This window comes from Myxocyprinus asiaticus, chromosome 12 (assembly GCF_019703515.2).
Source record: "Myxocyprinus asiaticus isolate MX2 ecotype Aquarium Trade chromosome 12, UBuf_Myxa_2, whole genome shotgun sequence".
Taxonomy (NCBI): Eukaryota; Metazoa; Chordata; class Actinopteri; order Cypriniformes; family Catostomidae; genus Myxocyprinus; species Myxocyprinus asiaticus.
The window spans coordinates 35,107,593-35,131,869 of record NC_059355.1 but is presented as its reverse complement, the minus strand read 5'-3'; the positions used below and the strand labels follow the sequence as shown (position 1 = coordinate 35,131,869).

Below are 24,277 nucleotides of genomic sequence, written 5' to 3'. Positions count from 1 at the left end.
ATGTTTTTATTTGTATTTAATGTTTGAGAACACTTGAAACACTGGATCTATTCCTAACACTGCTCAAACCCAAGATAGTGGGCCAAAGTGTGTATTTAAAGGCGTAGTTCACCCCAAAATGAAAATTCTATGATTATTTACTTACTCGCATGTTGTTTGAAACCAGTATGGTCAAATCTTAGGGACTAACTGCCTCAGTAATGATTCACTTTCATTGCATCTTCTTTCCATACAATGAAAGTGATAGCAATGTTATGATAGCAATCACAAGATGTTTAAGACACGAACACCTGAGTTTTAAAAATAAGGCAAAATCACTTAATTGAAAGAGTAAAGTTTATTAAATTTCCTCATATTGTCCTCTGGACATTCACCCCTCATTTATCTAATTATTGAAACATATTCCATAAATAGTCATCTGGTGATTTGTGGGGTGGACTGTATAGCATAAAATCTCAAAACAGAAAATTAGAAAAAGAAAAAGAAGAGAAAGAAAAGAGTCACACATCTGGATTGTGGGTTAAATATGTACAACATACAATAGAAGAGGCAAGAGAAGCGAGTAAAGTATTAATGAGCATCTACTGACACAATGTAACTGCAAAGCAACCTGTCAAAATGACATGTTAACAGCACACACAGAATATTTTAAAGAGATTTATAAATATATTTAGATGGTATGCAAGCATGAGTTGAATATATAACATTACTCTCTAACCAGACAGCAAGGTTTTCGGCCCCTGAAAATTGGAAAGTGCTTATAAAGACTGCATGGTGGTAAAGAAGTCTCCCAAACAAAATTGAATACAATCAGTGTAGATCCTTTAAATGCAAACAATATCATGCTCTCTCAATATCAAGAAAAATCTGCTATTCAATCATTGTTGCTGTACACAAGCATATAATACAAATTATTTCAACAAATATGATGTGAATGCTGACAATCAGAAAAATACGAAATACGGATCTATTTTTATGTTGTAGAGGGAGAACCTGAGACAAGTTGTGTATTGATGTCAACGTACAATTATCTTAAATGCAGTAGGAGCTTTTCCATTAATCTTCACCTAAAATAACCCTCCCCAAAATGTGTTCAGCCAAACAAGCATTGAATGGGCCATGCGATGTTTGCATAAGGCCAACAATATCTTAATAAAATAATGACTCAAGCATTCTAAAAAAAACAAAAACAAAAAAAAAAGAAACAGGGAGAAACACATCCAAACCTTGCAATGAGTAATAATGAAAATCTACCATCTACATCTACTAACAAAAAAATACAAAATAAAATAAAAATAAAAATAAAAGAAGAAAAGAAAAAAGCAACAAATCTGAAACAAAATATCAGAAATGTTTGTCTATTTATATTTTTATGTTTGATGATAGTATCTTATAATACTTATGCCAACATCATGGAAATCCTTTGCAGGCCCTGATTGAAATATTCCACATTTCCAGTGTTTATTTTTATTTTATTTTTTTTTAATCTCTTTTTGATATAATTGAAATATGATGAGTGTACAATTATTATCTTACCTTACATGTACTGAAGCACTTTACATGATGATTACAAAAATTGGCATATAATCATATCAACCCAAGGCAGATGGAAATCAAGTTCCAAAAGCATATCATTACATGATTATATACAAACTTTGATAAATAAGATCATAACAGCAGAGTGTAAATTTTAGTAGAGCTTGTGTTTAAGAAGCAAGCTCTGAAACAAAATATGTAATTGGTCCTGCAGCCCTCATTATGTTGCATTTCCACAATATAATGCTCTTTCAATAATAATCTCCTGTGCTCAGACAATAAAGATTTATTGGCATGAAACATTTGCAAATAGCATCTCTCAATATGAATAAGCAATACATAACTTTATATCCAGATTGTACAAATTAAAAACAGCTTTGAGTGCATCATGCGGAAGTCCTGTGGCTTTAAAATTTCAACAAATGTCTTGTTTGAGTACAATGTTTGAGTATACATGTGTGGTCATGGGCATTTGAGATGGCCAGTTTTAGTGCAGGTAGCATTCCATTGGATCCCTTGAGAACACTGCAAGGGTTAAAATGTAGAAAATTCTTGATACTGTACATATGGTGCACAAGTGTGTCCCTTAGAGCAAAAAGAAGTCTTATTTTTTCACTTGGCAACATGAAAAATGATTGTGAAGGGGGAAAAACCCATTGACATCTGAGGTCTAATTGATGTAATACAGCCAGTAGATCAAGTTGAAAAGAGAAAAAGCAGAGGGAAATATTATCCGTGACCATCGATCGATGGCATTCACATCTGTGAGGTCGGGGATTTTGATTTTGAGCTGGGAAGAACGCCTGCGTAGCCGCGGTTTCTTGGACTGCACGTTCCTGTCCAGGCTGTGGCGGCCTGTCTCAGGCCGCGCTGTGCTCTGCTTCCGATACTGGATCCCTGAGTTATCGAACACCATCGAAGTGGAATTTCGGGCCTCGCTGACGCTGGTGGTGATCTCGTTCCCAGCCACCTCATTGTGTATCTCCAGGGTGGTCAGAAGGATGTTTCCCTGGGAGTCCACCTGAAAGAAGAGGAAATCCTGGTTACCATATGTGTCTTTTACAGATTACAAGATTTTTTTTTTAAAGCTATTGCTTAATCTCTATAAACAATGATATTAAAATTCAGATCTTATCATCTTATACAGCCTAAAAAGTATGAAATTTACAAAAAAGTACCATGACATTACCATATTTTGCACATGGTGATAGCATTGCATACTTTGAAGTACTTTACCATGTAAATACCATGGTATATGGTTATGGTTATCATTATATACCATGGTATATATTAAGTACTATCAGATACCATCATCGTACCATTGTATGGCCACAGTACTGTTTTTTTTTTTTTTTATCATAAAAGAGAAAAGAGAAGACGTAGCGGTTATGAATTTAAATTGGGATTCAAAATACACTTGTAAAAATGTTTTTATCTGATTTAATACAACTTTTTTAAATACAAATTATATTATCAGCCTAACAATGTGAGAGAAAATTTTAATTGAAAACCTACAACTTTTTTACAGGTTTAAATTAGATTTTGAATCCCATATTTTCAATGTGGACTTTTGAACTGCACTGTTTATAGTAAGTTGTCTCCCACAGTGGGACTAGTGGTTAGATGAGCTACAATGGATGGGCTCACATGAAATACATAAGGAATGAAAGAGCCTTCAATGGGAAGTGTAAAGGGTACTATACAATGGCCTTCAGAACAGTTCTTTGGATAAAAAAAAAAAAGAAAGAAAGGCAACTTGGTCTATTTGATCATGAAATTAATTTAAAGATTCAAGATAATTTGCGACATGTAACCACTGCATTGCTATCTTTACTGTAAGGCTGACAACAGAAAGTAAAAATGAAATTTACAGTTTATAATAGCCAGGGTTGGGGAGTAACGGAATACATGTAACGGGATTATGCATTTAAAATACAAAATATAAGTAACTGTATTCCACTACAGTTACAATTTACATCATTGGTAATTAGAATACAGTTACATTCAAAAAGTATTTTGATTACTGAAGAGATTACTTTGCATTTTATTGTCATTTGTTTCATTTAATATTTAGTCCTTTCAGATGGAAAACATTTATACATATAAATGATGTGATCCAAAGTGCATTTGAACAGCGGTGAAACACTTTCTTATGATGTGTTACATTCATATGAGCAGACAGAGAAGTAAGTTTGAAGTAAGTTTGGAGGAGAAGAAATATAAATAAACCTTGTGTAAATTGTCAGCTTTACACTAAGCTAAAATGCTATTTCTAGCCATTTTACATGCACGTTACCAGGCACGATCATATTTTTTTATCAAGAAAATTCACGTTGGATCATAATTAATTTTTTCTAGTAAGACCTTTGATATTAGAGCAAAAATCGTATTCTTGATAATAATTTTTGTATTGTTTTCCTGTAAAAATATCTAAACATCATTAAAACAAGATCAGTTTGATTGGTCTTGTTTTAGAAACAACACTGCATAAGATATTTAGGTCTTTCAGAGAATGTATTTTTAATGTGTATTTTGTCTTACTGTACTGGCAGTTTTATAGTCAAAACAAGTGAAAAACTCTACCGGTGCTGAAGAAGTAATCCAAAGTATTTAGAATATGTTACTGACCTTGAGTAATCTAACGGAATATGTTACAAATTAAATTTTACAGCATGTATTCTGTAATCTGTAGTGGAATACATTTCAAAAGTATCCCTCCCAACCCTGATAATAGACACACAACACAAACATTACATAAGCAGTGTTCAGTCTATTTAATAAAGCATATAGAAGTGAACAGCACTCATTCTGTAATTTCTAGTACAAAAAACTACTGATAAAGTCTATTTCCATCAATTCTAATCAGGGGTGTAAAGCAACGAATTCCAAATACTCAAGTTACTGTAATTGAGTAGTTTATCATAGGAAGTGTACTTTAAGTAGTTTAAAAATGGTATATTTTTACTTGAGTACATTTAAAGGGCTGAACTGTACTTTTACTGCACTATTTTCCCTCCGTCTGTATTTGCTTATTTTCCTGTCCTGATTTTATTTTTATCCATCAACATGATTGGCTATGGAGAGTCTCGTGACTCCCGTCAGATCACTTGAAGCACCAACTGCTAATCATCATGATGTGGAGGATGCCCCAAACAACGGTACAACACCTGAACATCCACTGCCACACCTAAAAGGACTTTTCACACAGAAGAAATCTAATTGCTTGATCATTTCATGTGAGTTTAGCCTGCTCAAGCCAGTCAAGAAATCAGCATTAATTCTACCTCTAATTTGAAGAAATGAAGTAAAATTCATGTACCTGCAACTAAATTCTTTGTATCTCTAATGTAGCCTGTAAATTAGCTATCACAGAGATAATTGGGCTGCTGTGAGAGATTTATGCAATATTAGTAATAGGGCTGGGCAATGAAACGATCTTGATATTGATAGAAAAAAATATATATATCAATATCGATAATAAAATTTTTAGTAATTTTCTATATTTAGCCTAAGTTCTACATCTAGACTAAGGGTGCTCATTACGTTGATCGTGATGGCAAGACGGTTACTGGTTTGACTGGCAGGCGGCCTATGTATGTGCGCTGCGCTTTATGCGTGTGTGCTCCGCTAATCCGCATATGTGCCTAAACATTTAAATACACTTACAAATTTTGCCAGTCAGTTATGTCTAAAGTGAACATAAACAGTGGTACAATTAAGTGGATTTGTATCAAAACATCGGACTTCAAGTGTAACTGCAACTCAATAGACCTGCCATTGTCTAATATGCCATTAATAGGCTATTAATCAAACAACAATAAAATGAAAACGAGAAAAAACACTCAATGGTCTTGGCTGAATAACATTAGTAGCTTTAAAAAGTATAAATGTATTACAATCAAATTAAAAACAATTTTTTTTTATTAATAATATTATTATTTTATTTTTTATTTTTTTTATTTTCTAATAATGCTCTAAGTCCTCGTGGTGGTGTAGTGACTCGCCTCAATCCGGGTGGCGGAGGACAAATCTCAGTTGCCTCCGTGTCTGAGAACGTCAATCCGCGCATCTTATCACGTGGCTTGTTGAGCATGTTACCGTGTAGACTTCACGCTATTCTCCACGGCATCCACGCACAACTCACCATGTGCCCCACCGAGAGCGAGAACCACATTATAGCAACCACGAGGAGGTTACCCCATGTGACTCTACCCTCCCTAGCAATCGAGCCAATTTGGTTGCTTAGGAGACCTGGCTGGAGTCACTCAGCACGCCCTGGATTCAAACTTGCGACTCCAGGGGTGGTAATCAGCATCTTTACTCGCTGAGCTACCCAGGCCACCCCAATAATATTATACATTTTTAATAATACCAATCCCTGATGTAGAGAGTGTTAATTCGAAAAATAAATTACTAGGGAAGTAGAGATGGTAAAATAAACAGTTTATAATAATGCTTAGCCTTTATCAAGTTTTTCTAATGCCTGATAGAAAAGTATCAACCTTTGTAGAGCAATACTTCAGGCAGAATACACCTTATTCACAGCAGTGCCATCTTTGATTTTAGAGGTGAATGACAACGAGGCTGTGAGGGATAGACGACATAAAGTCTCTTCAATGGGCTGTACTGCAATTTAAAGTGTTTTTGGATCATTCAGCGAAAGAAAAAAAACTTAAACAATATCCTTCCAAGAACATTCATTAGACAAAAAACTCCAGACAACATGAGTTGTGGAAAATCAGATGTGATCTTGAAGCTTTATACCATATGTGCTAGTGAAAAGATGGTATGTCTATCCATCACAGCCTCATTTTCATTCCAGTTAAAAATCGATCCCTTTATTGTGAGGGACGTGACATGCCAAGTGACATGCCTTTTCTGCTTTTTAAGCATTTTTTTTTTGCATTCTTTGTATTGTTTTGAACAAAATATTTTATGTACAATAATAACTTGCTCTGTTGGCATTAAGGGCAATTTAGACCCTACACTTAAACTGATTTTAATATAATTGCTTCATACATTATGATTTAAAATGGTGATCAGTGTATTCAAAATAACATTTTCATCTTTTCATCTCTGTTATTATGTCTCCCTGTTATTTTTTGGAACCAGACACATGTAGTGTTGTTCATTATAGATAAGGCTAGGCTATATTTTTCATTCTTTCTGACAAACCTTAAAATGGGATATGAAATATTTTGAACATTTTGAAATTGCAGCATACAGTGTTTATTGTAACGGGACATAGCTTTCGCAACTCAATCGTCAACACTCACTAATCATGACTACTTTTAAATGAGCTACTCTTTTACTCTTACTTGAGTAGTTTTTAGGACAGGTACTTATATCACACTACTCAACTCACACTACATGTTTTGGGAAGTAACAGTACTTTTACTTGAGTATGATTTTTCAGTACCCTTTCCACCCCTGATTCTAAAGCATGAATGCAGTAACAGTTTAAAAATGTTATGGTCGAAACATTATACTTATATTGTCCAATTGTTATTGTCTCAGATTGTTGGGTTGTAAACTTTTAGACTGCTGAGAATGCAAATTATATTTAGGTTATACTGTAAATGGCTTTGTTTTGTTAATGAGCTGAATTATGGCTGCTGTAAATAAGAACAGGCAAGTTGGTAACTACACAAGTTTCATATTATGCATGCTTGTAAAAAGATAATTCTATACGGTGGTACTGGAGGTGCAAAACTGTAATGTGGGCGACATGTGAACATAAACAAAGCAATAGATTTCTTATGTTCCTATTTTTATCAATCCAAAGAAAGATCTAAACACAGTATTGAATGATATGGCACAAACACAAAACACATTTTGTTGTGGCAACAGAAAAAATAACTGGAACATATGAATTTACACCCTTATTTATTTACATAAATGAAAATACAGCAATAAACAGGACTATTGTACTAAAAAAGAAAAAGAAAGAAAAGAAAAAAATCAAATAAGAATTTGTACCATGACACAAGGGGGCTACTAGAAGAAATTTTGAGTGGTAACTCAATAATTTTTTTTTTTTTTTTACAGATTCATTAAAACAAACATATTGAAATAATCAGTTTGGAAAAAGTAAAAGTTAAAAAATAAAAAAATAAAAAATAAAAAATTCCAATGCTAATTGACAGAAGAACCGTTATTGGTATTTCTCTGAACAACATCAACAAGATTATTTCTCAAGAGGAGGTCCCTCCATAAGATTAATTGTATATTTAATATCACCTCTGAGTCTCTGCAGTAATAAACAATTCAGAAATGCATTCTATCAGAAATATCATTACAGCTCAAGCGTATCATAATCTTGATCAGTGTTTGTGATGTTGTCAGATGAGAGAACAACAATAGAACATGAGCATGGCATATTATGGTATGAGATACTTGGATAGTGTACTGAACCAGGATGTCTGACAATATGAATGAAGGACACATAAGTATATGGAATAATGATAATCCTGCTGATCTTTTAACTGGATCAGAAATCACACTATCGCATATGGAGAAAATAGTAGGAAGGTACAAAAGCGTTATGGCACAAGATAACTCCATCACCAATACACAAAATGTATGGCAAGACAGGCTTATGCATGTTTTATATACTAAATAAGAGGGAAATTGTTTCTCGGAAAAGTGGCTGGAGGAGATCTGGAGGAAGCTTGAAAATGTTGACACAACAGTCAGCAATACATACACTCACCCCTCCTGAGTGACGGTGGCCTTGTACCTGATTGGACTGTTTAACGGATGATGGCTTGCAATTGCCTCCTTCCTGAACAGACTGGTCAGAAAAACACAAACAAGAGGTTCTCTTCATCTGAGCTTCAACTCAAAGATTTTACCTCAGAAAAAATTTAGCCTAAAGTGTACCGAATACGCATTCAACAAAACATCTTATTTCAGAACATTATTGTTGTTGATTAACTATTCACATACAAATGTGGCCATATTTCTAACACAATATTCCTGGGTTAAGCACTTGAGGGTAAACGGTGTGACCCCAGAGCCTTCAAACCTTTTATAGTAGGTCTATCGATATTCATTAGGACAGAGAGAGCAATAGCGAGAAATAACGGTAACTTTGCTGCATTTTATTTGTTTAAGAAACATCCTTATTATATCTGACTGTAAATTCTACGCATCACCTAGGATAACTTAAAAACCAACATGTCTTAACATTTAAGAGCTTTGTTCTCCCACTATTAGGTAGTGTCTGCAAGAAATCTATTTTATCTTAAGTTCACTGTATAATTTAATCTATGACGGTCCAAGGTAGCTACAGTGGCTCTGGGCGGCAGAACACAATATTTGCATTAGCGAAACACACATAAGTTTGTAACACATCATTAACAAGAACGTTTTGGGAAAAGCCACAAATCTGAAAACAGTCACACACTTAGCACACCACAACACAATGCAATTGGTCTACAAAAAAGCACCATAAACTGAAATGATATACACACGGAACCACATGGAAATGGCTACGTTCAAAAGAAACAAAACAAACCCACCCCACCCCTCCACCCCCCCACACCACCACCAAAAACAAAACAAAACAAAAACAAAAACACAGAAATCACTTTTTATTTAGACTTTTAAAAATAGTACTTATATATAAAAAAAAATAATTTTTTAATTAAAACATGAAAAAACACACATACCTATTTTTTAGAGCACAATACAGCTATTTACTGCAGTGACACTATAATAGATAAAAATGACTTTTACCTTGTTGCCATCGTATTTGTTGCGGTCGTTATTTGCTTTCTCAGCTTTCTCAGCCAATTTCTTCTGCATCTGAGGGCCTCGTCCAAAGAAAATGTAGTTGACAAAAGCATATTCCAGCAGAGCCAAGAAGACAAAGACGAAGCAGCCCATCAGATACATGTCTATGGCTTTGACATATGGGATCTTCGGAAGTGTTTCTCTCAAATGGGTGTTGATGGTGGTCATGGTCAGCACAGTTGTGATACCTGTGGAATTTTAAGCAATTTTTTTTTTCATTTTAATTTCATGCAGTTCAACTGAGGCACTAGAATCATGGCTATGCAAATTGAATTTAAGCTGTCCAATGCCAACATATATTTGCACTAGGAAAGTCTATGCCTTTAAGCTAACTTTAAAGGAAAATGTTCCCAAGAATGAACATACTGTTATAATGTACTCATGTCTTTTCTAACCAGAATTACTTTCTTTCTTCCATGGAACACAATAGAAAATTAAATGAAAACTCCATGCTCTTTTCTATACAATTACAATGAATGTGGACTGAAGTTTGAAAGCTTCAAAAAGGACAAAAAAGCATCATAAACTTATCATAAAAGTGGTCCTTGCAACTCATGCGCTTTATTCCATGCCTTCTGAATCCATACTGTAATGTATGTTAGCTTTGTGTGAAGAAAGGCCAAAATGTAAGTAATTATTCACTGTCAATCGTTATCTCTGTTAACCACTGTGGAAGGATCGTTGTGAAGCTGAACTAAAGAATCGAATCAGTTCAATTCAAGAATGAATCAATCAGACTGGTTTTGAAAACCAAAGATCTGACTCAAAAGAATGATTCGATCACGAATCAGACATTGCTACTTCTCTTATGAACTCTTGTGAACATGCCAAGGAGAGCTAAGACAGAGCTAGGACAAAATTGTCAGTAAATAATAACTTAAAATTTAGTCTGTATGATCATATAGCTTCAGAAGACTTGGAATATATTGCACAAGTTGTATGGACCCCTTTTTATGGTGCTTTTGTATCCTTTTTAAGCTTCATTGAGGTTGTATGGAAAACAGCCTTCAGATTTTTTCCTTTTGTGTTCCATGGAAGAAATAAGATTATTTTGGGTTTGATACAACATGTAAATGATTACATAATGTTTATGTTGGGTGAACTATTCCTTTAAGGTTACACAGAAAGTCTGTCTGAAAGAATAAGCTCATGGAAGGGAGAACACATAGAGACTGAAATTTCAGGCCAGGATGAAACTGCTCTCTTCTGACACCTCTGTTCTAACGCCCACCATGAATCTGGACTCTGAGAATGGGTGCTACAGATTGAATGCTGTCACAATGTTTAAAATGCCAGATCAGAGCCCTGCTTAGTAAACGGAATTATACAACCACAGCACCAACAAATCTAGCCAAGAATAATCCACTTATGATGGCAGAACCACGGTTAACTTCATAATTCATTTAAATATCAAATATAATGCTGTTTTTTCCCATAGCTGACAGCCCCAAGAACTTTAATTGGAACCTCACTGCACCCTTTTGTATATTATGCATTATGCGAGCACTGACCTAATTAGCTGATTATATTGGATTCATTTGTTCTGAGGCCAGATCTGAGAAAGTGGGAATAACATACATTATATAAAACAGCATGACTGATCAACAAACTTGGCCACAGCTGAAGAGAACACCCCAGCACTGTTTTCCCCTCTATTCCTGCTGCTTCCCCTAATGCTCATTATCTCCCCCAAATGTTATTCATTTTTAATTATTAGAATGTCTTTTTTTTATAGTTTAAATTATATAAACTGTATGCTTGACAAAAAAATAAATTGTCTTTATGAATTTAGATTTTTGATTCTACACTCTGATCCTCTATTCTGTTTATACTGTGTGTCAATCCCGAGTCAGTGGCACTGAGAGTTCAAAGAGAAGCAATACTCCAACTGCTCAAACACCCACTCTGAAATCTACAAACACATGCACAAAAACACACACTCACAGAAAATAACACAATCATACTGCTCAAACACCCACTCTATAAGATGTCTCCATTCTTTCCTCAAATTTTTTCAAACACCAACAAGCTGTCATTATTCAAAGTTTTCTCAAGTGTTGCAATCCTCAAATGTGTGTTGACATTGTTGTAGACATTGAAGGAAGACATTGGGTGACATCTTGATGGTTTTTTGTATTTTTTTGTATTTATTTTTTTATCACTGCTTTAAAGGAGATTTCCTCAAGAATGGCCTTAATTTTAAAAAATTGAAAAAATCACTATCAATATGCAAAGAATATGAAATCCAATATGAAATCCAATGTTTTGTCAGTTTAATTTGAGGTTGCCATGACCATATGTGGTTCAACCATTAAGTTCATTGTGACAAACTTTCTTGTTTTTCCCTGCTTGTTTAGTATTTCTGCCTTTCTACAAATCTCATTTTGAGTGAGTGAGGAACATTGTTACGATCCTGTCACTATGGGTTTTTGTCTGACAGGACTATGACTTCATCGTCCCATGTCTGTCTTGTGTTTCGGTGTCTGTCTTTGTGTGAGCACACGATTTCAGTTGTATTCCCTGCTGTGCGCTCTTCGGTCCGTCTTGTTTCATGTCTGGAGTATGGTGTCTGGGTTCCGACTTCATGTCTGGTTTGGTTTCGGTCTGTGTCGGGATCCAGACACTCATGCTCCATGTCTGTCTGTCTGTCTGTCTGTGGGTGCATCGCGCTTATGTCATTTTGGCAGCATGCACTCGTGTCAGTAGTTTATGTCTGTCTCTCCTGAACACGGGTGCGCCTTGCGTCGCGCTCGCGTTACGCTGTGCGCACGGGTCGCGAGCTGTCTTCACATTGTGCTGAGGTTCAGTCACTTTGGTCTGAGATTTCCGGTTTGTGTGTAGCCAAACTCTCGCACAGGTGTCCTGTCTTGTTTTTGTTGCCTGGTTCCATTTAGTGTGAGAAGCGTGGCATTGCTTTGTTTGCCGTTGCTACACATTCTCTCGTCTTGTTTGACGGTTGGCATGGCCGTATATTGCCTTATTGTCTTGACAATGTGGGCTCATGCCATTCGGTGTTTTGTTGTTTTGTGAGAGCACGTGTACCCCGCACCACACCCCCCTCCCCACCCCCCCGGGCGAACCGGAGTGAGTCCTCTGACCCCTGGCAGATGGAACACCCCTTTGTGTTCTGGCAGCCGGTAGAGAGCCACTCAGCGGCTCCACCACTCCAGGTGGCCGGCAGCAAGCCCCTCCTCCCCTCGTGGATGGCGGCCATTCCTCCATGTCCAGGCAGCCGGCAGCGACTCCTCCTTCCCCCAGCGGACGGCCGCAGCTGCTCCTTTGGGCGTACAGCAGCGGCGAGGACTCCACAACAGCACATCCCTCCTCCTTCCCGGGCTTCGGCACCAATGTAACAAGGTTTAAAATGGGCAAGGAGGAGGCGGGAACCGGCAGAACAGTCAAAGTAATATTTAATGAAAAAAAAACACACAAAACACAAACACACACATGGCAGCTGCGTGTGGCTCTCTCTCTCTCCCGTACTGCCACAATTTTGTATTTTATTTAATAAAGAAAGTCATATGGGTTAGGGGCAATGTGAGGGTGAGTAAATAATGACAAAATCATCTATAAAACTTCTGCCTTACGAGCATCAGCTCTTGATTAACACTTCTTGAAACGGCAGGTTTGTTGCTGACTCTGCTGTAACTGTTGTGGGACATATGTGTGCCTATTCCTAACTTGGAGCAAGAAAACAAAGAAGTCAACATTGCTTTTGCTCTGCAAAAAATTGACCTCTTTATACAAACTCAGACCCAAGGGTAAATCAGATATGAGCTCATTTCTCAAATGAACTGCCAACTTCCTCCTCGAGTCACATCTCACAACTATAAGAGCACTCAGAAGATTAAAAGAGGTGATGAGCATACACCCCGACTATGTTATGACAAGCCTGATCTTAGCTCAGATCTTGGGCGTTAGAGTTACAGTCTGTTACTTTGGGCTTTTCCACTAATTAAAATGTAATTAGTGCAGGGCAGTGTGCTTTACAGGGGACCTTGTCTCCATCACATTCACACTCCCTAAGGAAAGCGGTTACCTCGTTAATGAGAAAGAGGCCTCGTCTACTGACTGCAAAGCAGGCATGTCCTAGTTTCTACCCTGAGCAGCTCCACATTAACATTTAAAGTTACATTTTGCACAATTATTGGAATTACAATCCACGCACTTTGCGACCATGACTTTGACTGCCCAGAACATCTCAGACAGTGGATTTTAAAATAATGTATATGTTTTTCAGATTGTCCCTCCTCTCCTGGCTATTTAAATGGCTTTAATAATTCAGAGCGGGTGTTCACCCTAATGCTGCAGTGAGCAGGTTTCAATGCTGAACAAAGTGATTTCAGTGCAAGATTATGATGTGAATTTTCTACTTCCTGGATTTTGGCTGACATACATTCATGCATCTTCTAGAATAAGTTTTCAATTATTTTATTTATGGACTTTTTGCTTAGGATGGTATAGAGGTTGCACATATTTTATTCTATTTTTTTCATATGTCAAAATTTGAAATCACACTATGTTTCCAATTCTGTCATAATTTGTTCACCCTAATGTTGTTCCAAATTCGTATGACTTTCTTCTTTGGAACACAAATAAAGAAGTTAGGCAGAATGTTAGCGACTGACAGCCTCAGTCACAATTCATGTTCATTGTATGGAAAAAAGAGAAATGTCAACATTGTGTTCCATGGAAGAAAGAAAATCAAACAGGTTTGGAACAATATGAGGGTGAGTAAATGATGACAGAATTGTAAAAAGAAAATGTGAACTATACCTTTAAGTATCAATTTTGTCTCAAATGTTTCTCTTAAAATTATTTCGAAGAAATATAAATAGACACAAATGAGAAACATTTTGACACAAAACAAGTAGCAATGAAATTTATGTAGCCAGCATAGCCCAAATAACTTGTTATTGACAAATTTGATGAAAAATCTCTGATGTTTGATTGCAGAATTTGGTATCTTGGCAACCTGAACATTTGAGTCATTATTAAGATCTCTTATGAAACTCTAGAGTAGTAACATGAGATAACTGGGTTTTTTTTTTTTGTGGTTTTTTTCTCAAGGTAAAAATCTAAAAAAAGTAAAGGAGGCTTGAGACAAAACTCCCCATTTCCTCTCCATTACTGTCTAGGAGAGACAACAGAGATATTAAAGAGATCTCTAAAAAAGGTTCAAATGAAAACTAGTAAATGTATGCAATCTTGGAATTTAGCTTACATAAAGTAGCATCAGCAGCTCTAGAAATGGAATCATAGAAATACACCAAATATTTCAAAGACCTTTTTTTTATCACACGATATTTTTGGAGTATAATATCAGAATGTAGAACAGACTGTAACAACCATAGAGATCAAATGAAACGGTCTTGTCACTTCACTCCCACAGTGTTTTCACTGGTAAGGCCTGAGTCCCCAGAGTGAGAGAGGACATGTGTGGGCAGATGGATGCCTGTCCTAGCTTACATAAACTCAGAAGCAGTGTTCTGGTGTGAAGAAGAGGGACGCACATGGAGCGCACTGCATCGATTTGTGCATGACCAGGTCACAGCAAGGGAGGATCAAACTCTTCAGCACAGAGAGTTCAGCGCAGTGGAGTTATCTAACCAGAACAAACATCTACCTTTACACAGACCTGTCGGCAGTGTGTACTGTGGGATGTAGGTTCTTTTGAGTTAGACTTTTGAAAATCGACAAGCACTCAAGTTCTATTTCAGAGTGCTTTCAAGCACCTTGACCAGAAATGATGTGTATAGACCACTTTTAAAGAAGTTCTAGTTGTAGTTTGTTTTAAGATGCTGTGTTAGATGGCAAATGGATCTCACTTTCAATATGCTCTCTGCTCTGGTAACTAACCAGTCTTTAGATTACAATAATCAAGTGTTGGGGATTAATGAAAGGAGCAATGCTACTAGCTTAAACGAATATTCCAGGTTCAATACAAGTTAAGCTCAGTCGACAGCATTTGTGGCATAATGTTGATTGCCACAAAAAAATATTTAGGCTCGTCCCTCCTTTTCTTTAAAAAAAAAAAGCAAAAATTAAGCTTACAGTGAGGCACTTACAATAGAAGTGAATGTTGCCAATTTTTGGAGGGTTTAAAGACAGAAATGTGAATCTTATAATTTTCCAGCATAATTAGTATAATTAATCCAGCAGCCATATCACCCTGTAGCTCAAGACCAGTGGCCCATTGAAGCGAAGCAGGATTGAGCCTGGTCAGTACCTTGATGGGAAACCTTGTGGGGAAAACTAAGGTTGCTGCTGGAAGAGGTATTAGGGAGGCCAGCAGGGGGTGCTCACCGAGGTCCTGACTCTCAGTGGTCAGTAAAAATCCCAGGGCACTTCTCGTAAAGAGTAGGGGTGTAACCCTGGTGTCCTGGCCAAATTCCCTCCATTGGCCCTTCACAATCGTGGCCTCCTAATAATCCCCATCCATTCATTGGCTCTATAACTTTACTGTCTCCTCTCCACCAATAGCTGGTGTGTGGTGAGCGTACTGGTGCACTATGGCTGCCATCGCATCACACGTGCTGCACACTGGTGGTGGTTGAGGAGAGTCCCCAGTTCACTGTGTAAAGCGCTTTGAGTGTAGTGTCAGAAAAGCACTATATAAACGTAATATTCATTCATTCATTCATTCATTCATTTATAAAAGCACTTCCAATAACTCTTCTGTTAGAACTCATAGATTATTTGAGCTGTAAATTTTAAATTGTCATTTTTACAGTCATTTTAGGGTTTTAGGGTGTGTTGACTACATCGTCATGGCAATGAAGTTGTAAAATTGGCTATAACTTTACACAGAAAAGGTTAGTAAGTGATTTTATCAAACTAAAATCAAGTTTACACATATTATTTATGTCTTGTGTCTATACTTTTGAAAAAGTTTTTATTTTAACTTTAAAAAATTCATTCACTTCATAATCTAAATACTGCTGTAATTTATTTATTTATTTATTTTTAGTTAAGTAATATGGTGGAAATGTATTTGTATAATGCTTTTTTGGGTTGAATGCTGTCAGCCATCTCCCTAATTGAGTTCATCTATTCAAAAACCTCTTTGTTCCAGGAAAATATGGCTCTGATTAAATGACAAATTATTTTAAGATTTCTTTGGTTACAATTAACAACATTTCATCATTCAAAAAATCCGTGTTCAATCCCCTGCCCTTGTCTTACCCCGATTCACTACGGTAAGCCTACAATAATGATTTTTCTTTAGAGCTGTCGGGTCAGATTTGGTGCGAAATTGCAAGCATTCGTCATTCGTCCGTGCGTGTTTACTTCATGTCTGAAAGTTTAGAGAGAATGTCCGGCTGTGGCGTGACTCCCGTGAGTGTCGGAGAAGAGGTAAGCGAGTGCAACAGCTGTTAAGCTGCAGCGTGAAGTCACTCTTCTAATTGATTTTTTACTGTTTTTAATGGTTTGGCAAAGTTGTTTACCTGTTATTATGCTTGGATACGTTTTCTGGTAGGGTTGTTGAAGCTTATATTGGTTGTCATGCTTTAATGAATCAAACATTACTCATGTGTTTACCGATCGCAATGTGTTTACAAGCTTCTTTTTTTCAGATGAAGTTAATGTAACATGTTGACAAATTTTCATGACTTCTGAGTATTTTATAACAGTTTTGAGGTTCCCTAAGTATGTCTGTCCCTTAGTGCATGTGTGCCACTGTCACAGAAATGCACAAGTTGTTGTCACTTTCCATTGTCCTTTTATAGTCTTTTTAAACAGAGTAAACATTTTAAAAATGCATCTAAAAGCCACTATAGGCATAAGGTTGTTCCCCATGAATGTATGCTCATCTCAAGTTGTTTATGATGTACCGGTTTCAAAGCATAGGTATGTATATTAATTTGTTTAGTGTGTAACCATTTCTCTATTATAAGTTTACTGCCAAAGAAACAATTGAATGTTTATTATTGTAATTGTCATATTGCTTATTTCTGCATCTTATTTTCATGGTCAGTAAAGTTTATTTCATCCCCATCATTATTGAAGGCTTGTTTTATGTTTTTATTTTACAGTCTTATGGTTGGAAGTGCATAGACCTACTATTGTAGTATTACAGTTCACTTGCATTGTCCAATGAGGCTGTAGATTGTAATATATACAAAAACTGTCTTCAACTGAACTCATATCAGCCATTTCCCGAGTTTCGCCTCTTAAATCGAAATGTGTAGTACAATACAAACATTAATGTGTAGTGGATTAAACATTTGAATAATCATATTAAAATATGTAATTAAGAGTGCTGTTCATCTTCCTAAAAGTAATATCTTGGTTCTAAATGTTTAAACGAATAACATAATATCATGAACATCATGAATATCAACATGAAAATAGCATGTCATGAATACCTGCTCTGCATTTAAATATCTCAGAGTCCTCAAACTATAAGATTTATCCACACAGAAGAACAGTGCCGAAAAATAACTCACATAAAATGTTCCTCCGCAAGTTGCTTGCAATTTTAGGTTTTACCACAGATGTCACTACAGAGCACAGAGTTCCGTAGTGCAGCTTTAAAGGATAGTTATGTGTTTTAAAATATATTGCCGCCTTAAATATTTAAAATTTTGTTAGCTCCTTTTTTTAGTAACTTGTAGTGCAGGAAACTACTTTATCAAAAGAGTATCTTAAATATAGTGTAACTACTATTACAAGTAGCTTGTATCTTGCCAAGCTTTAGTTTCAAAATAGCTTTCCCAACACGGAAATAACCTCCTGTGAAAAGATCTACACGCTCGACCACGTCAGCAAAACAATACAATCGGAAGAGACATCAAGGAAACATCATCTACATCATTCAATATGCTTGCTTCTTGCATCATTTAATAACTTCCTTTCTGAAATAACTCAAGTCTTTAAGTGTGCTGCAGTAATGCAGTGCAAGATATAAGGCCTGGGCCGGATGTGGCTGCAGAGAATGGATGGAGTCAGCGAGGCAGTGAGAGGCGGCGAGACAGAGGCATTTAAAACAGAGATTCATCTGTGCTGCAGCATGCCCTGGGATTGGAATGGAAGTTAAATGTAATTGTTTTCTAGCTGCATTGATCCCTTTTTTCAGTTGGCTGCCAAGCTGTGGGAGGACAGCGGAAAAAGACAAATAAAGTAAAAAAGGAATAAAAAAGTGAGCACAGATGCAGGTGAGATGGGTGGTGTCTGTGTGTGTGTGGGGGGGTGGGGGGGGAGGGTGGTCCCAGGAGATTCCTCCCTCCCTTTGAAAAGTGTTCTCATTTCTCCGCTTAACATGGTTAATGAGGACAGTTTCCCTAATGCAGGCCTGCATCCAACATATCATATCCATATCTCTGCACCTGGTTGCATGCACAAACACAACCTCACACACATTAAACATGTGATTAAAAAAACATTGGACTCTGGTCTGTGATTTATGACTTACAAAAATGCCCAGATGCTAAATACTGTACATGCACAACAGACACACTCCTGTACAAGTTTTTGTAAAGATGAGCTCACGCATGCTCACAGGTGTCCACAAAGACAATGAGTGGGTTGGAGGCAGTGAGGCTGAAATTTTCTTTAAAGGTGTCCACTCTCAATAGCTTGGTTCCAAAACCTAGTAGGCTGCCTTTCTGTCAACTGTCTAAATAGACAGAATCCTAACTGAAATAAGCATGCCCACACAGAATCTGCGCTAAGAAAAGCCACTGAAAGATCTGCATAATATGGAATGCTTGTCAGTCACTTTCTACACATGTCCTGCCCCTTGCTTGTTTGTTTATTAACCCTCATGCTATGTTCATTTCTGACCTGTTCAAGAGTTAAAAACAGTGAAAACTGTGTATTTGGTCAAATGCCTTTGAATTCTCTACAATAATGAATAAATTAATAAGTACAAAATATATTAAACATTTCTTTATCCAATGTCAGGGTATTTGGGGTGGTTACAGGGTGCTGCTAGGGTTTGCTAGGTGGTTGCTAGGACATTATTAAATGTTTGCTAGGTGTTTTTTTAACCTCTATAACATCCTGATCCATAAATAAAGGTCCTTTTCAATGGACGTCCATGGGATTTTTGCGCTAATTTTTCATCTGCCAGGCAGACATTTTAGACCATGTTCACACTACTTTGTTTTCGTCATCGTTTTTCAAAATATGTTGTTATGGAGAGCGTTTACAAAAGTCAGTTTTTGGTGGAGGTGAATGATGTTCTACTGTGGATGAGAAGTGTAAATGTAGCAAAATCAATGTTTTTTAAACAAAAACGTATTAGTGTGGATGTGGCCTTATATTCTGAAATGAAAATATTTGAGAACATAAACCACAGTTCTGTCTTTGTTTCAAGCAGATACAATGTGTAAGTATTTCAAATATCAGCTTTTTTCACTCAAAATGAAGTGTTTACTGTATTAGTACGACTTGACATAAAAGTGGCATTCTTTCCAGACAAAATATACTATAAAAGCTTAAAATACATAGAAATCACCTATATGTGGTAAAATAGTTCATTTTAGTTAGTTAGACTTTTCTATACTGAATGAAAAGAGTAAGGGATAATAGTAATAGTAATAGTAACAATTAGTAATTACTACTATGTGATTGTTATAATAGTTATTACTACTAATACAGTATTTTCTACTACTAATAGATAATAATAGTAGAGTCAGCCGGTCGTTAGCACAAAATAAACCCTGAAGGCTGATTGTACATTATCTCACTTTTTACACAGCTACCTACCAAATAAATAAATAAACAGACATTAAATCGTGATTTGCATTTAAACTATGTTATTATGTGAGAAGTTCTGATAAACCTGTTGGTGTTAAATTTGGCGAAAATTAGTGTCTGATTGCTCATTATCCCCCTTATTGCATGACTACTTGCCAAATAAATAATTGAACTAGAAATAATGTTTTTACATTGTAGTTGAAATTATTTTATTAGCTTTCTTGAAGAGATCACAGAGTAATGCAAAAAGTAGTAAAGATGATTCGCAATACCCGGATGACTGGTGAAATATCACTTTATCCTCAAATGTGCGGTCATTTTTCAGAAATATCAGACTTGTTGGCACAACTGAACAATCAGATTTGAGTATTCCAGAGAGCTGTGTAATAAAAGTATACTGTATAATCCACATTTCTAGTCTGACTTCTTGGATAATTTCTTTCCCCTACAGAGCTCTTTTTGCAATGCATTTAGGGATTTTCTTCTCAGATACATGAGATGTCTTTATATTTGGACAAAAAAATCTCTCGTATCTTAGAAGGAACAGCCTCTGGAACATAATTCACATCAGGGGTGCAACTACTTTGCTTTAAAATACTGTCTAGGTAGGCAGCTCACTACTGTACTTTAGGTTTTAGAACAGAGTTTGTGTCCTGCTACTCACTGCAGCTGGAGATACTGTGCAGCCTATCGGCCAAACTGTGTCCTTTATCATTCTACCCACATCAGAAAGACACACACAGCGAACAGTCTCTCTCTGTGAGAAGTCTGTCTGTATGGGGGTTGTGGCTACCTCAGAGCAACGGGCCTACCCTGCTCCTTGTTAAATGATGCATGTGCCCCAACAATATCTGTCTGTGTATGTGTGTGCATGTGTGTTTGTGTTTGTCTAGAGGCAAGATCCAAGAAAATGTAAACCAAAGGGAGGGAGAGGACTTGGCGGAGGCCTGCTGTGCATACAGAAAAGTTACAATTCAAACAGAATATTGAATGTTGGCATTCTAGTTACTGGAACATCCAACAATGTACTGTTCAATAAAGCATGCACTTCCTCGGTGGAAGCGAAAGAGGACACACATGCGAAGACAGTGAGATCTCTCCACGGAAATCTGTCAGATGTACACAGGATAGCCCATGCAGAATGTTCTATAGAGCGTACCTAATGCCACTCTGGCTGCTGAGGCATCATAGTTGATCCAGAAGGATACCCAGGACAGGATGGTGATCAGGATTGAGGGCATGTAGGTCTGCAGGATGAAATAGCCGATGTTTCTCTTTAGCTTGAAGCTTAAAGACAGTCGAGGATAGGCACCTGTTCAAGAAACAACAGAGAAAGAGAGAGCATGTGAGACAATCATACCAATAAAGATTTGTTGGTGACTTTGTTGAAAGAAAAGCATAGATAGCAAGGAAAATTGAGAGAAAATGAGAGAGAGCGAGAGACCAGTAGCACTGGCAACACAGCTTTTGTTGCTATGGCAACAGGCAAGCATGGACTAAAAAAAAAAAAAAGCTGTGATTTGTTGTAGCTTAGCCTTGAGCAACAAACACCAAAAGGAGGAAAGAAAAGATAATGAGATAATGAGTAAACATTAAATGTTAAAATGGCATGAAGATATGAGACACATATGCAACATGCACTACCAGATTTTTAGTTTCTGTAGAAAATGTAAGTGGTGCTCAAAGGCACATGCTAGAGTGTTGTGGGTGGTTGCCAAGATGTTGCTATGCGGTTGCTAAGGTGTTCTGGGTAGGTTTTAGGCATGTTTCATTGGGGTTGTTATGGTGTTCTGGATAGTTGCTAGGTGCCAAAAGAGCCCACACCCAAGTCTCTACGACAGGATGATCACTGGATATGACTCTGCCTCTTCTTCAGTCTAAGTCTATGATATATGTTCGCCTGTGTAATGGCTAACAGACTACTAATTACCGATTTAAAAATGGCTTGTCAACTTACACAACTCTGTCATCAGTCCAATGAACAGAAGGAGTTTGTCTTTAAGTCACAACCAAATGATACTGACATGATGCAAAAATACATGATTTGACACTGAACTATGCATCTTATGTGAAGAGAAATGTCTACTTAGTTATTTATGGAAGTGAAAAAATATGACTAACAAGCATTCAGCCTAGATACACACACACACACACACACACACACACACACACAACCTATGAATAAATCACACATCCTACACACATATAACACAACCTACAGATGCACATTATGCAACCTGTACACACACACACACACACCACACAATCTATAAAAACGTGCTACATAACATACATGATGAACTTATGCTACCTACACATACTTCATACTAATTACTTATACACCTCACACAACCTTCCCACACACATCACACAAGCCAAAATAACATAATATGCACATTATATGCACATAACACACCACCAGTATTGCATGCAATAGTAAACATTTCACACAGCCACAAATACACACATCTATGTCCGATACATACACATTAGTTCACAGTACCTTAAAGGTTCACTCAGTAATTTTTTTCTTTACTTCTAAAGAAATGAATAGTAATTTTGAAACATATGTATAAAATCATGATCACTTATGTGAGATGAAGAGTTCAGTCGTATCAGTAACCTTACAAAAGCTCTTTTATTCTACATGGGACAGGGGTTCCTCATGGGGGCAGCCATGTTAGGATCACACTTAATATCAGTAACTTCCCTGTTATCCACCTTTTTCCTGAATTCACAATAGGTGGTGCCATTACGGCGAGCTACATCCTCTCGGATGCTCCGCACTTCCGCTTAGTTGTTGTTATTGTACGCTAGCGCTAGACAAACGTTACTGGTGATGCCGACCATCGGAGGCTCTTGAGGAATATGTGCTGTTAGAGGATGTTATAACAACTACAGGTGGCTTAAACAATTACTGGAAAATGAATGTGGGAAAATAAACCCACCCAAAAGCTGTCAATGCCTGAAACTTTGAGTCGCACCAAATGAAATAAGCAGAGGTTGCATTAACATAATTCTCCATCATTTGCCTATTTTTTTTAAAAACTGACGGATAATTCCAAATGATATGTCCCTCAAATATGCTGATTTTTAAATGAAACCTAGGGAGACCATAAATTCTCTTTGCACGTACATGTCCTTTTTTTTGGACCTTAAAAAGCATCCGGTCAGATTCAGATTCCCAGATTTGTCTGTTTTCATATTGAAGTGCTTTCTATCATCATCATCATCCTCAACAAGAAACCCAGTGAAATCTAGCGCATCAAAAATGTGAATTCTCTCTCTGCGCGCTGAATGTCTGTGTGTCTCTCTCTCTCTTTTACACACACACACACACACACACACACACACACACACACACACACACACACACACACACACACTCACAATGCACACACACAGTGCATAGTGAACTTCTACAATGGCACTGGTAACTGAAAACTACTGTGTTTTAATGATGCAGCATGTCAGTGAAGCCGGTGTAAGCCACTTCGACATACTTCAAAACATTACTGAGTGCACCTTTAATCAAACAATAAGCCATGAGGCGCTGTACTTCACAGTCATTTTACCACAGGTATGATTTTTTTTATTAAATGGCATTAATATATATATATATATATATATATATATATATATATATATATATATATATATATATATATATATATATATAAAGACATTTAAATTCAATAAAAATCGAATATATTATTGGTAATTATTGGAACAACAATTCTTCCACCGGTTAATATAGCTCATTATCCGGAAAGCTGTTTATCTTTATATAGTAGATAAAATTACTGTGACATCACACCACAGGCAACCGCGCTTCCTGGTATATTAAGCAGCAGATTTCAATAGTGGATATAGACCGTATTCACGCTAGCACCATCTTTGATTTTTAATGGGAATGACAACGAGGCTGTGAGGAATAGACTTACAGTCTTTTCAATAGACTGTACTGCAGTTTAATGTGTTTTTAGATCATTCAATGAACAAAATATTGATAAACATATCTGTCCAAGATCATTCAGTATACAAAGAACTCCAGACAACATGAGTTGAGGAAAATCAGATGTGATCTAGGAGCTTAATACAGCGTTATACCATTCGTGCCATTGAAGAGATGGTAAGTCTATCCCAAACAGACTCGTTGTCATTCCCATTAAAAATGATGATCAAAGATGGTGCAAGTGTGAATAAGGTCTATGGGCAGCCCTGCAGTTTTATTAATCTT

General features: G+C 36.7%; 1 protein-coding gene across 3 annotated transcripts in view; it reads right to left on the bottom strand.

Moving 5' to 3' along the window:
* Positions 1 to 322: 322 nt before the first annotated feature.
* The window catches only part of gabrb3 (gamma-aminobutyric acid type A receptor subunit beta3), a 103,478-nt gene continuing 79,523 nt past the window's right edge, over positions 323 to 24,277 (bottom strand). For all 3 annotated transcript variants that reach the window (XM_051712692.1, XM_051712694.1, XM_051712693.1), the window contains 4 exons: positions 21,197 to 21,349; positions 9,277 to 9,521; positions 8,249 to 8,329; positions 323 to 2,557 (listed from right to left, as the gene is read on the bottom strand). In XM_051712692.1, the coding sequence (XP_051568652.1) occupies positions 2,207 to 2,557; positions 8,249 to 8,329; positions 9,277 to 9,521; positions 21,197 to 21,349 (830 nt within the window). In that variant the 3' untranslated portion in view covers positions 323 to 2,206. The remainder of the gene's footprint in view (positions 2,558 to 8,248; positions 8,330 to 9,276; positions 9,522 to 21,196; positions 21,350 to 24,277) is intronic.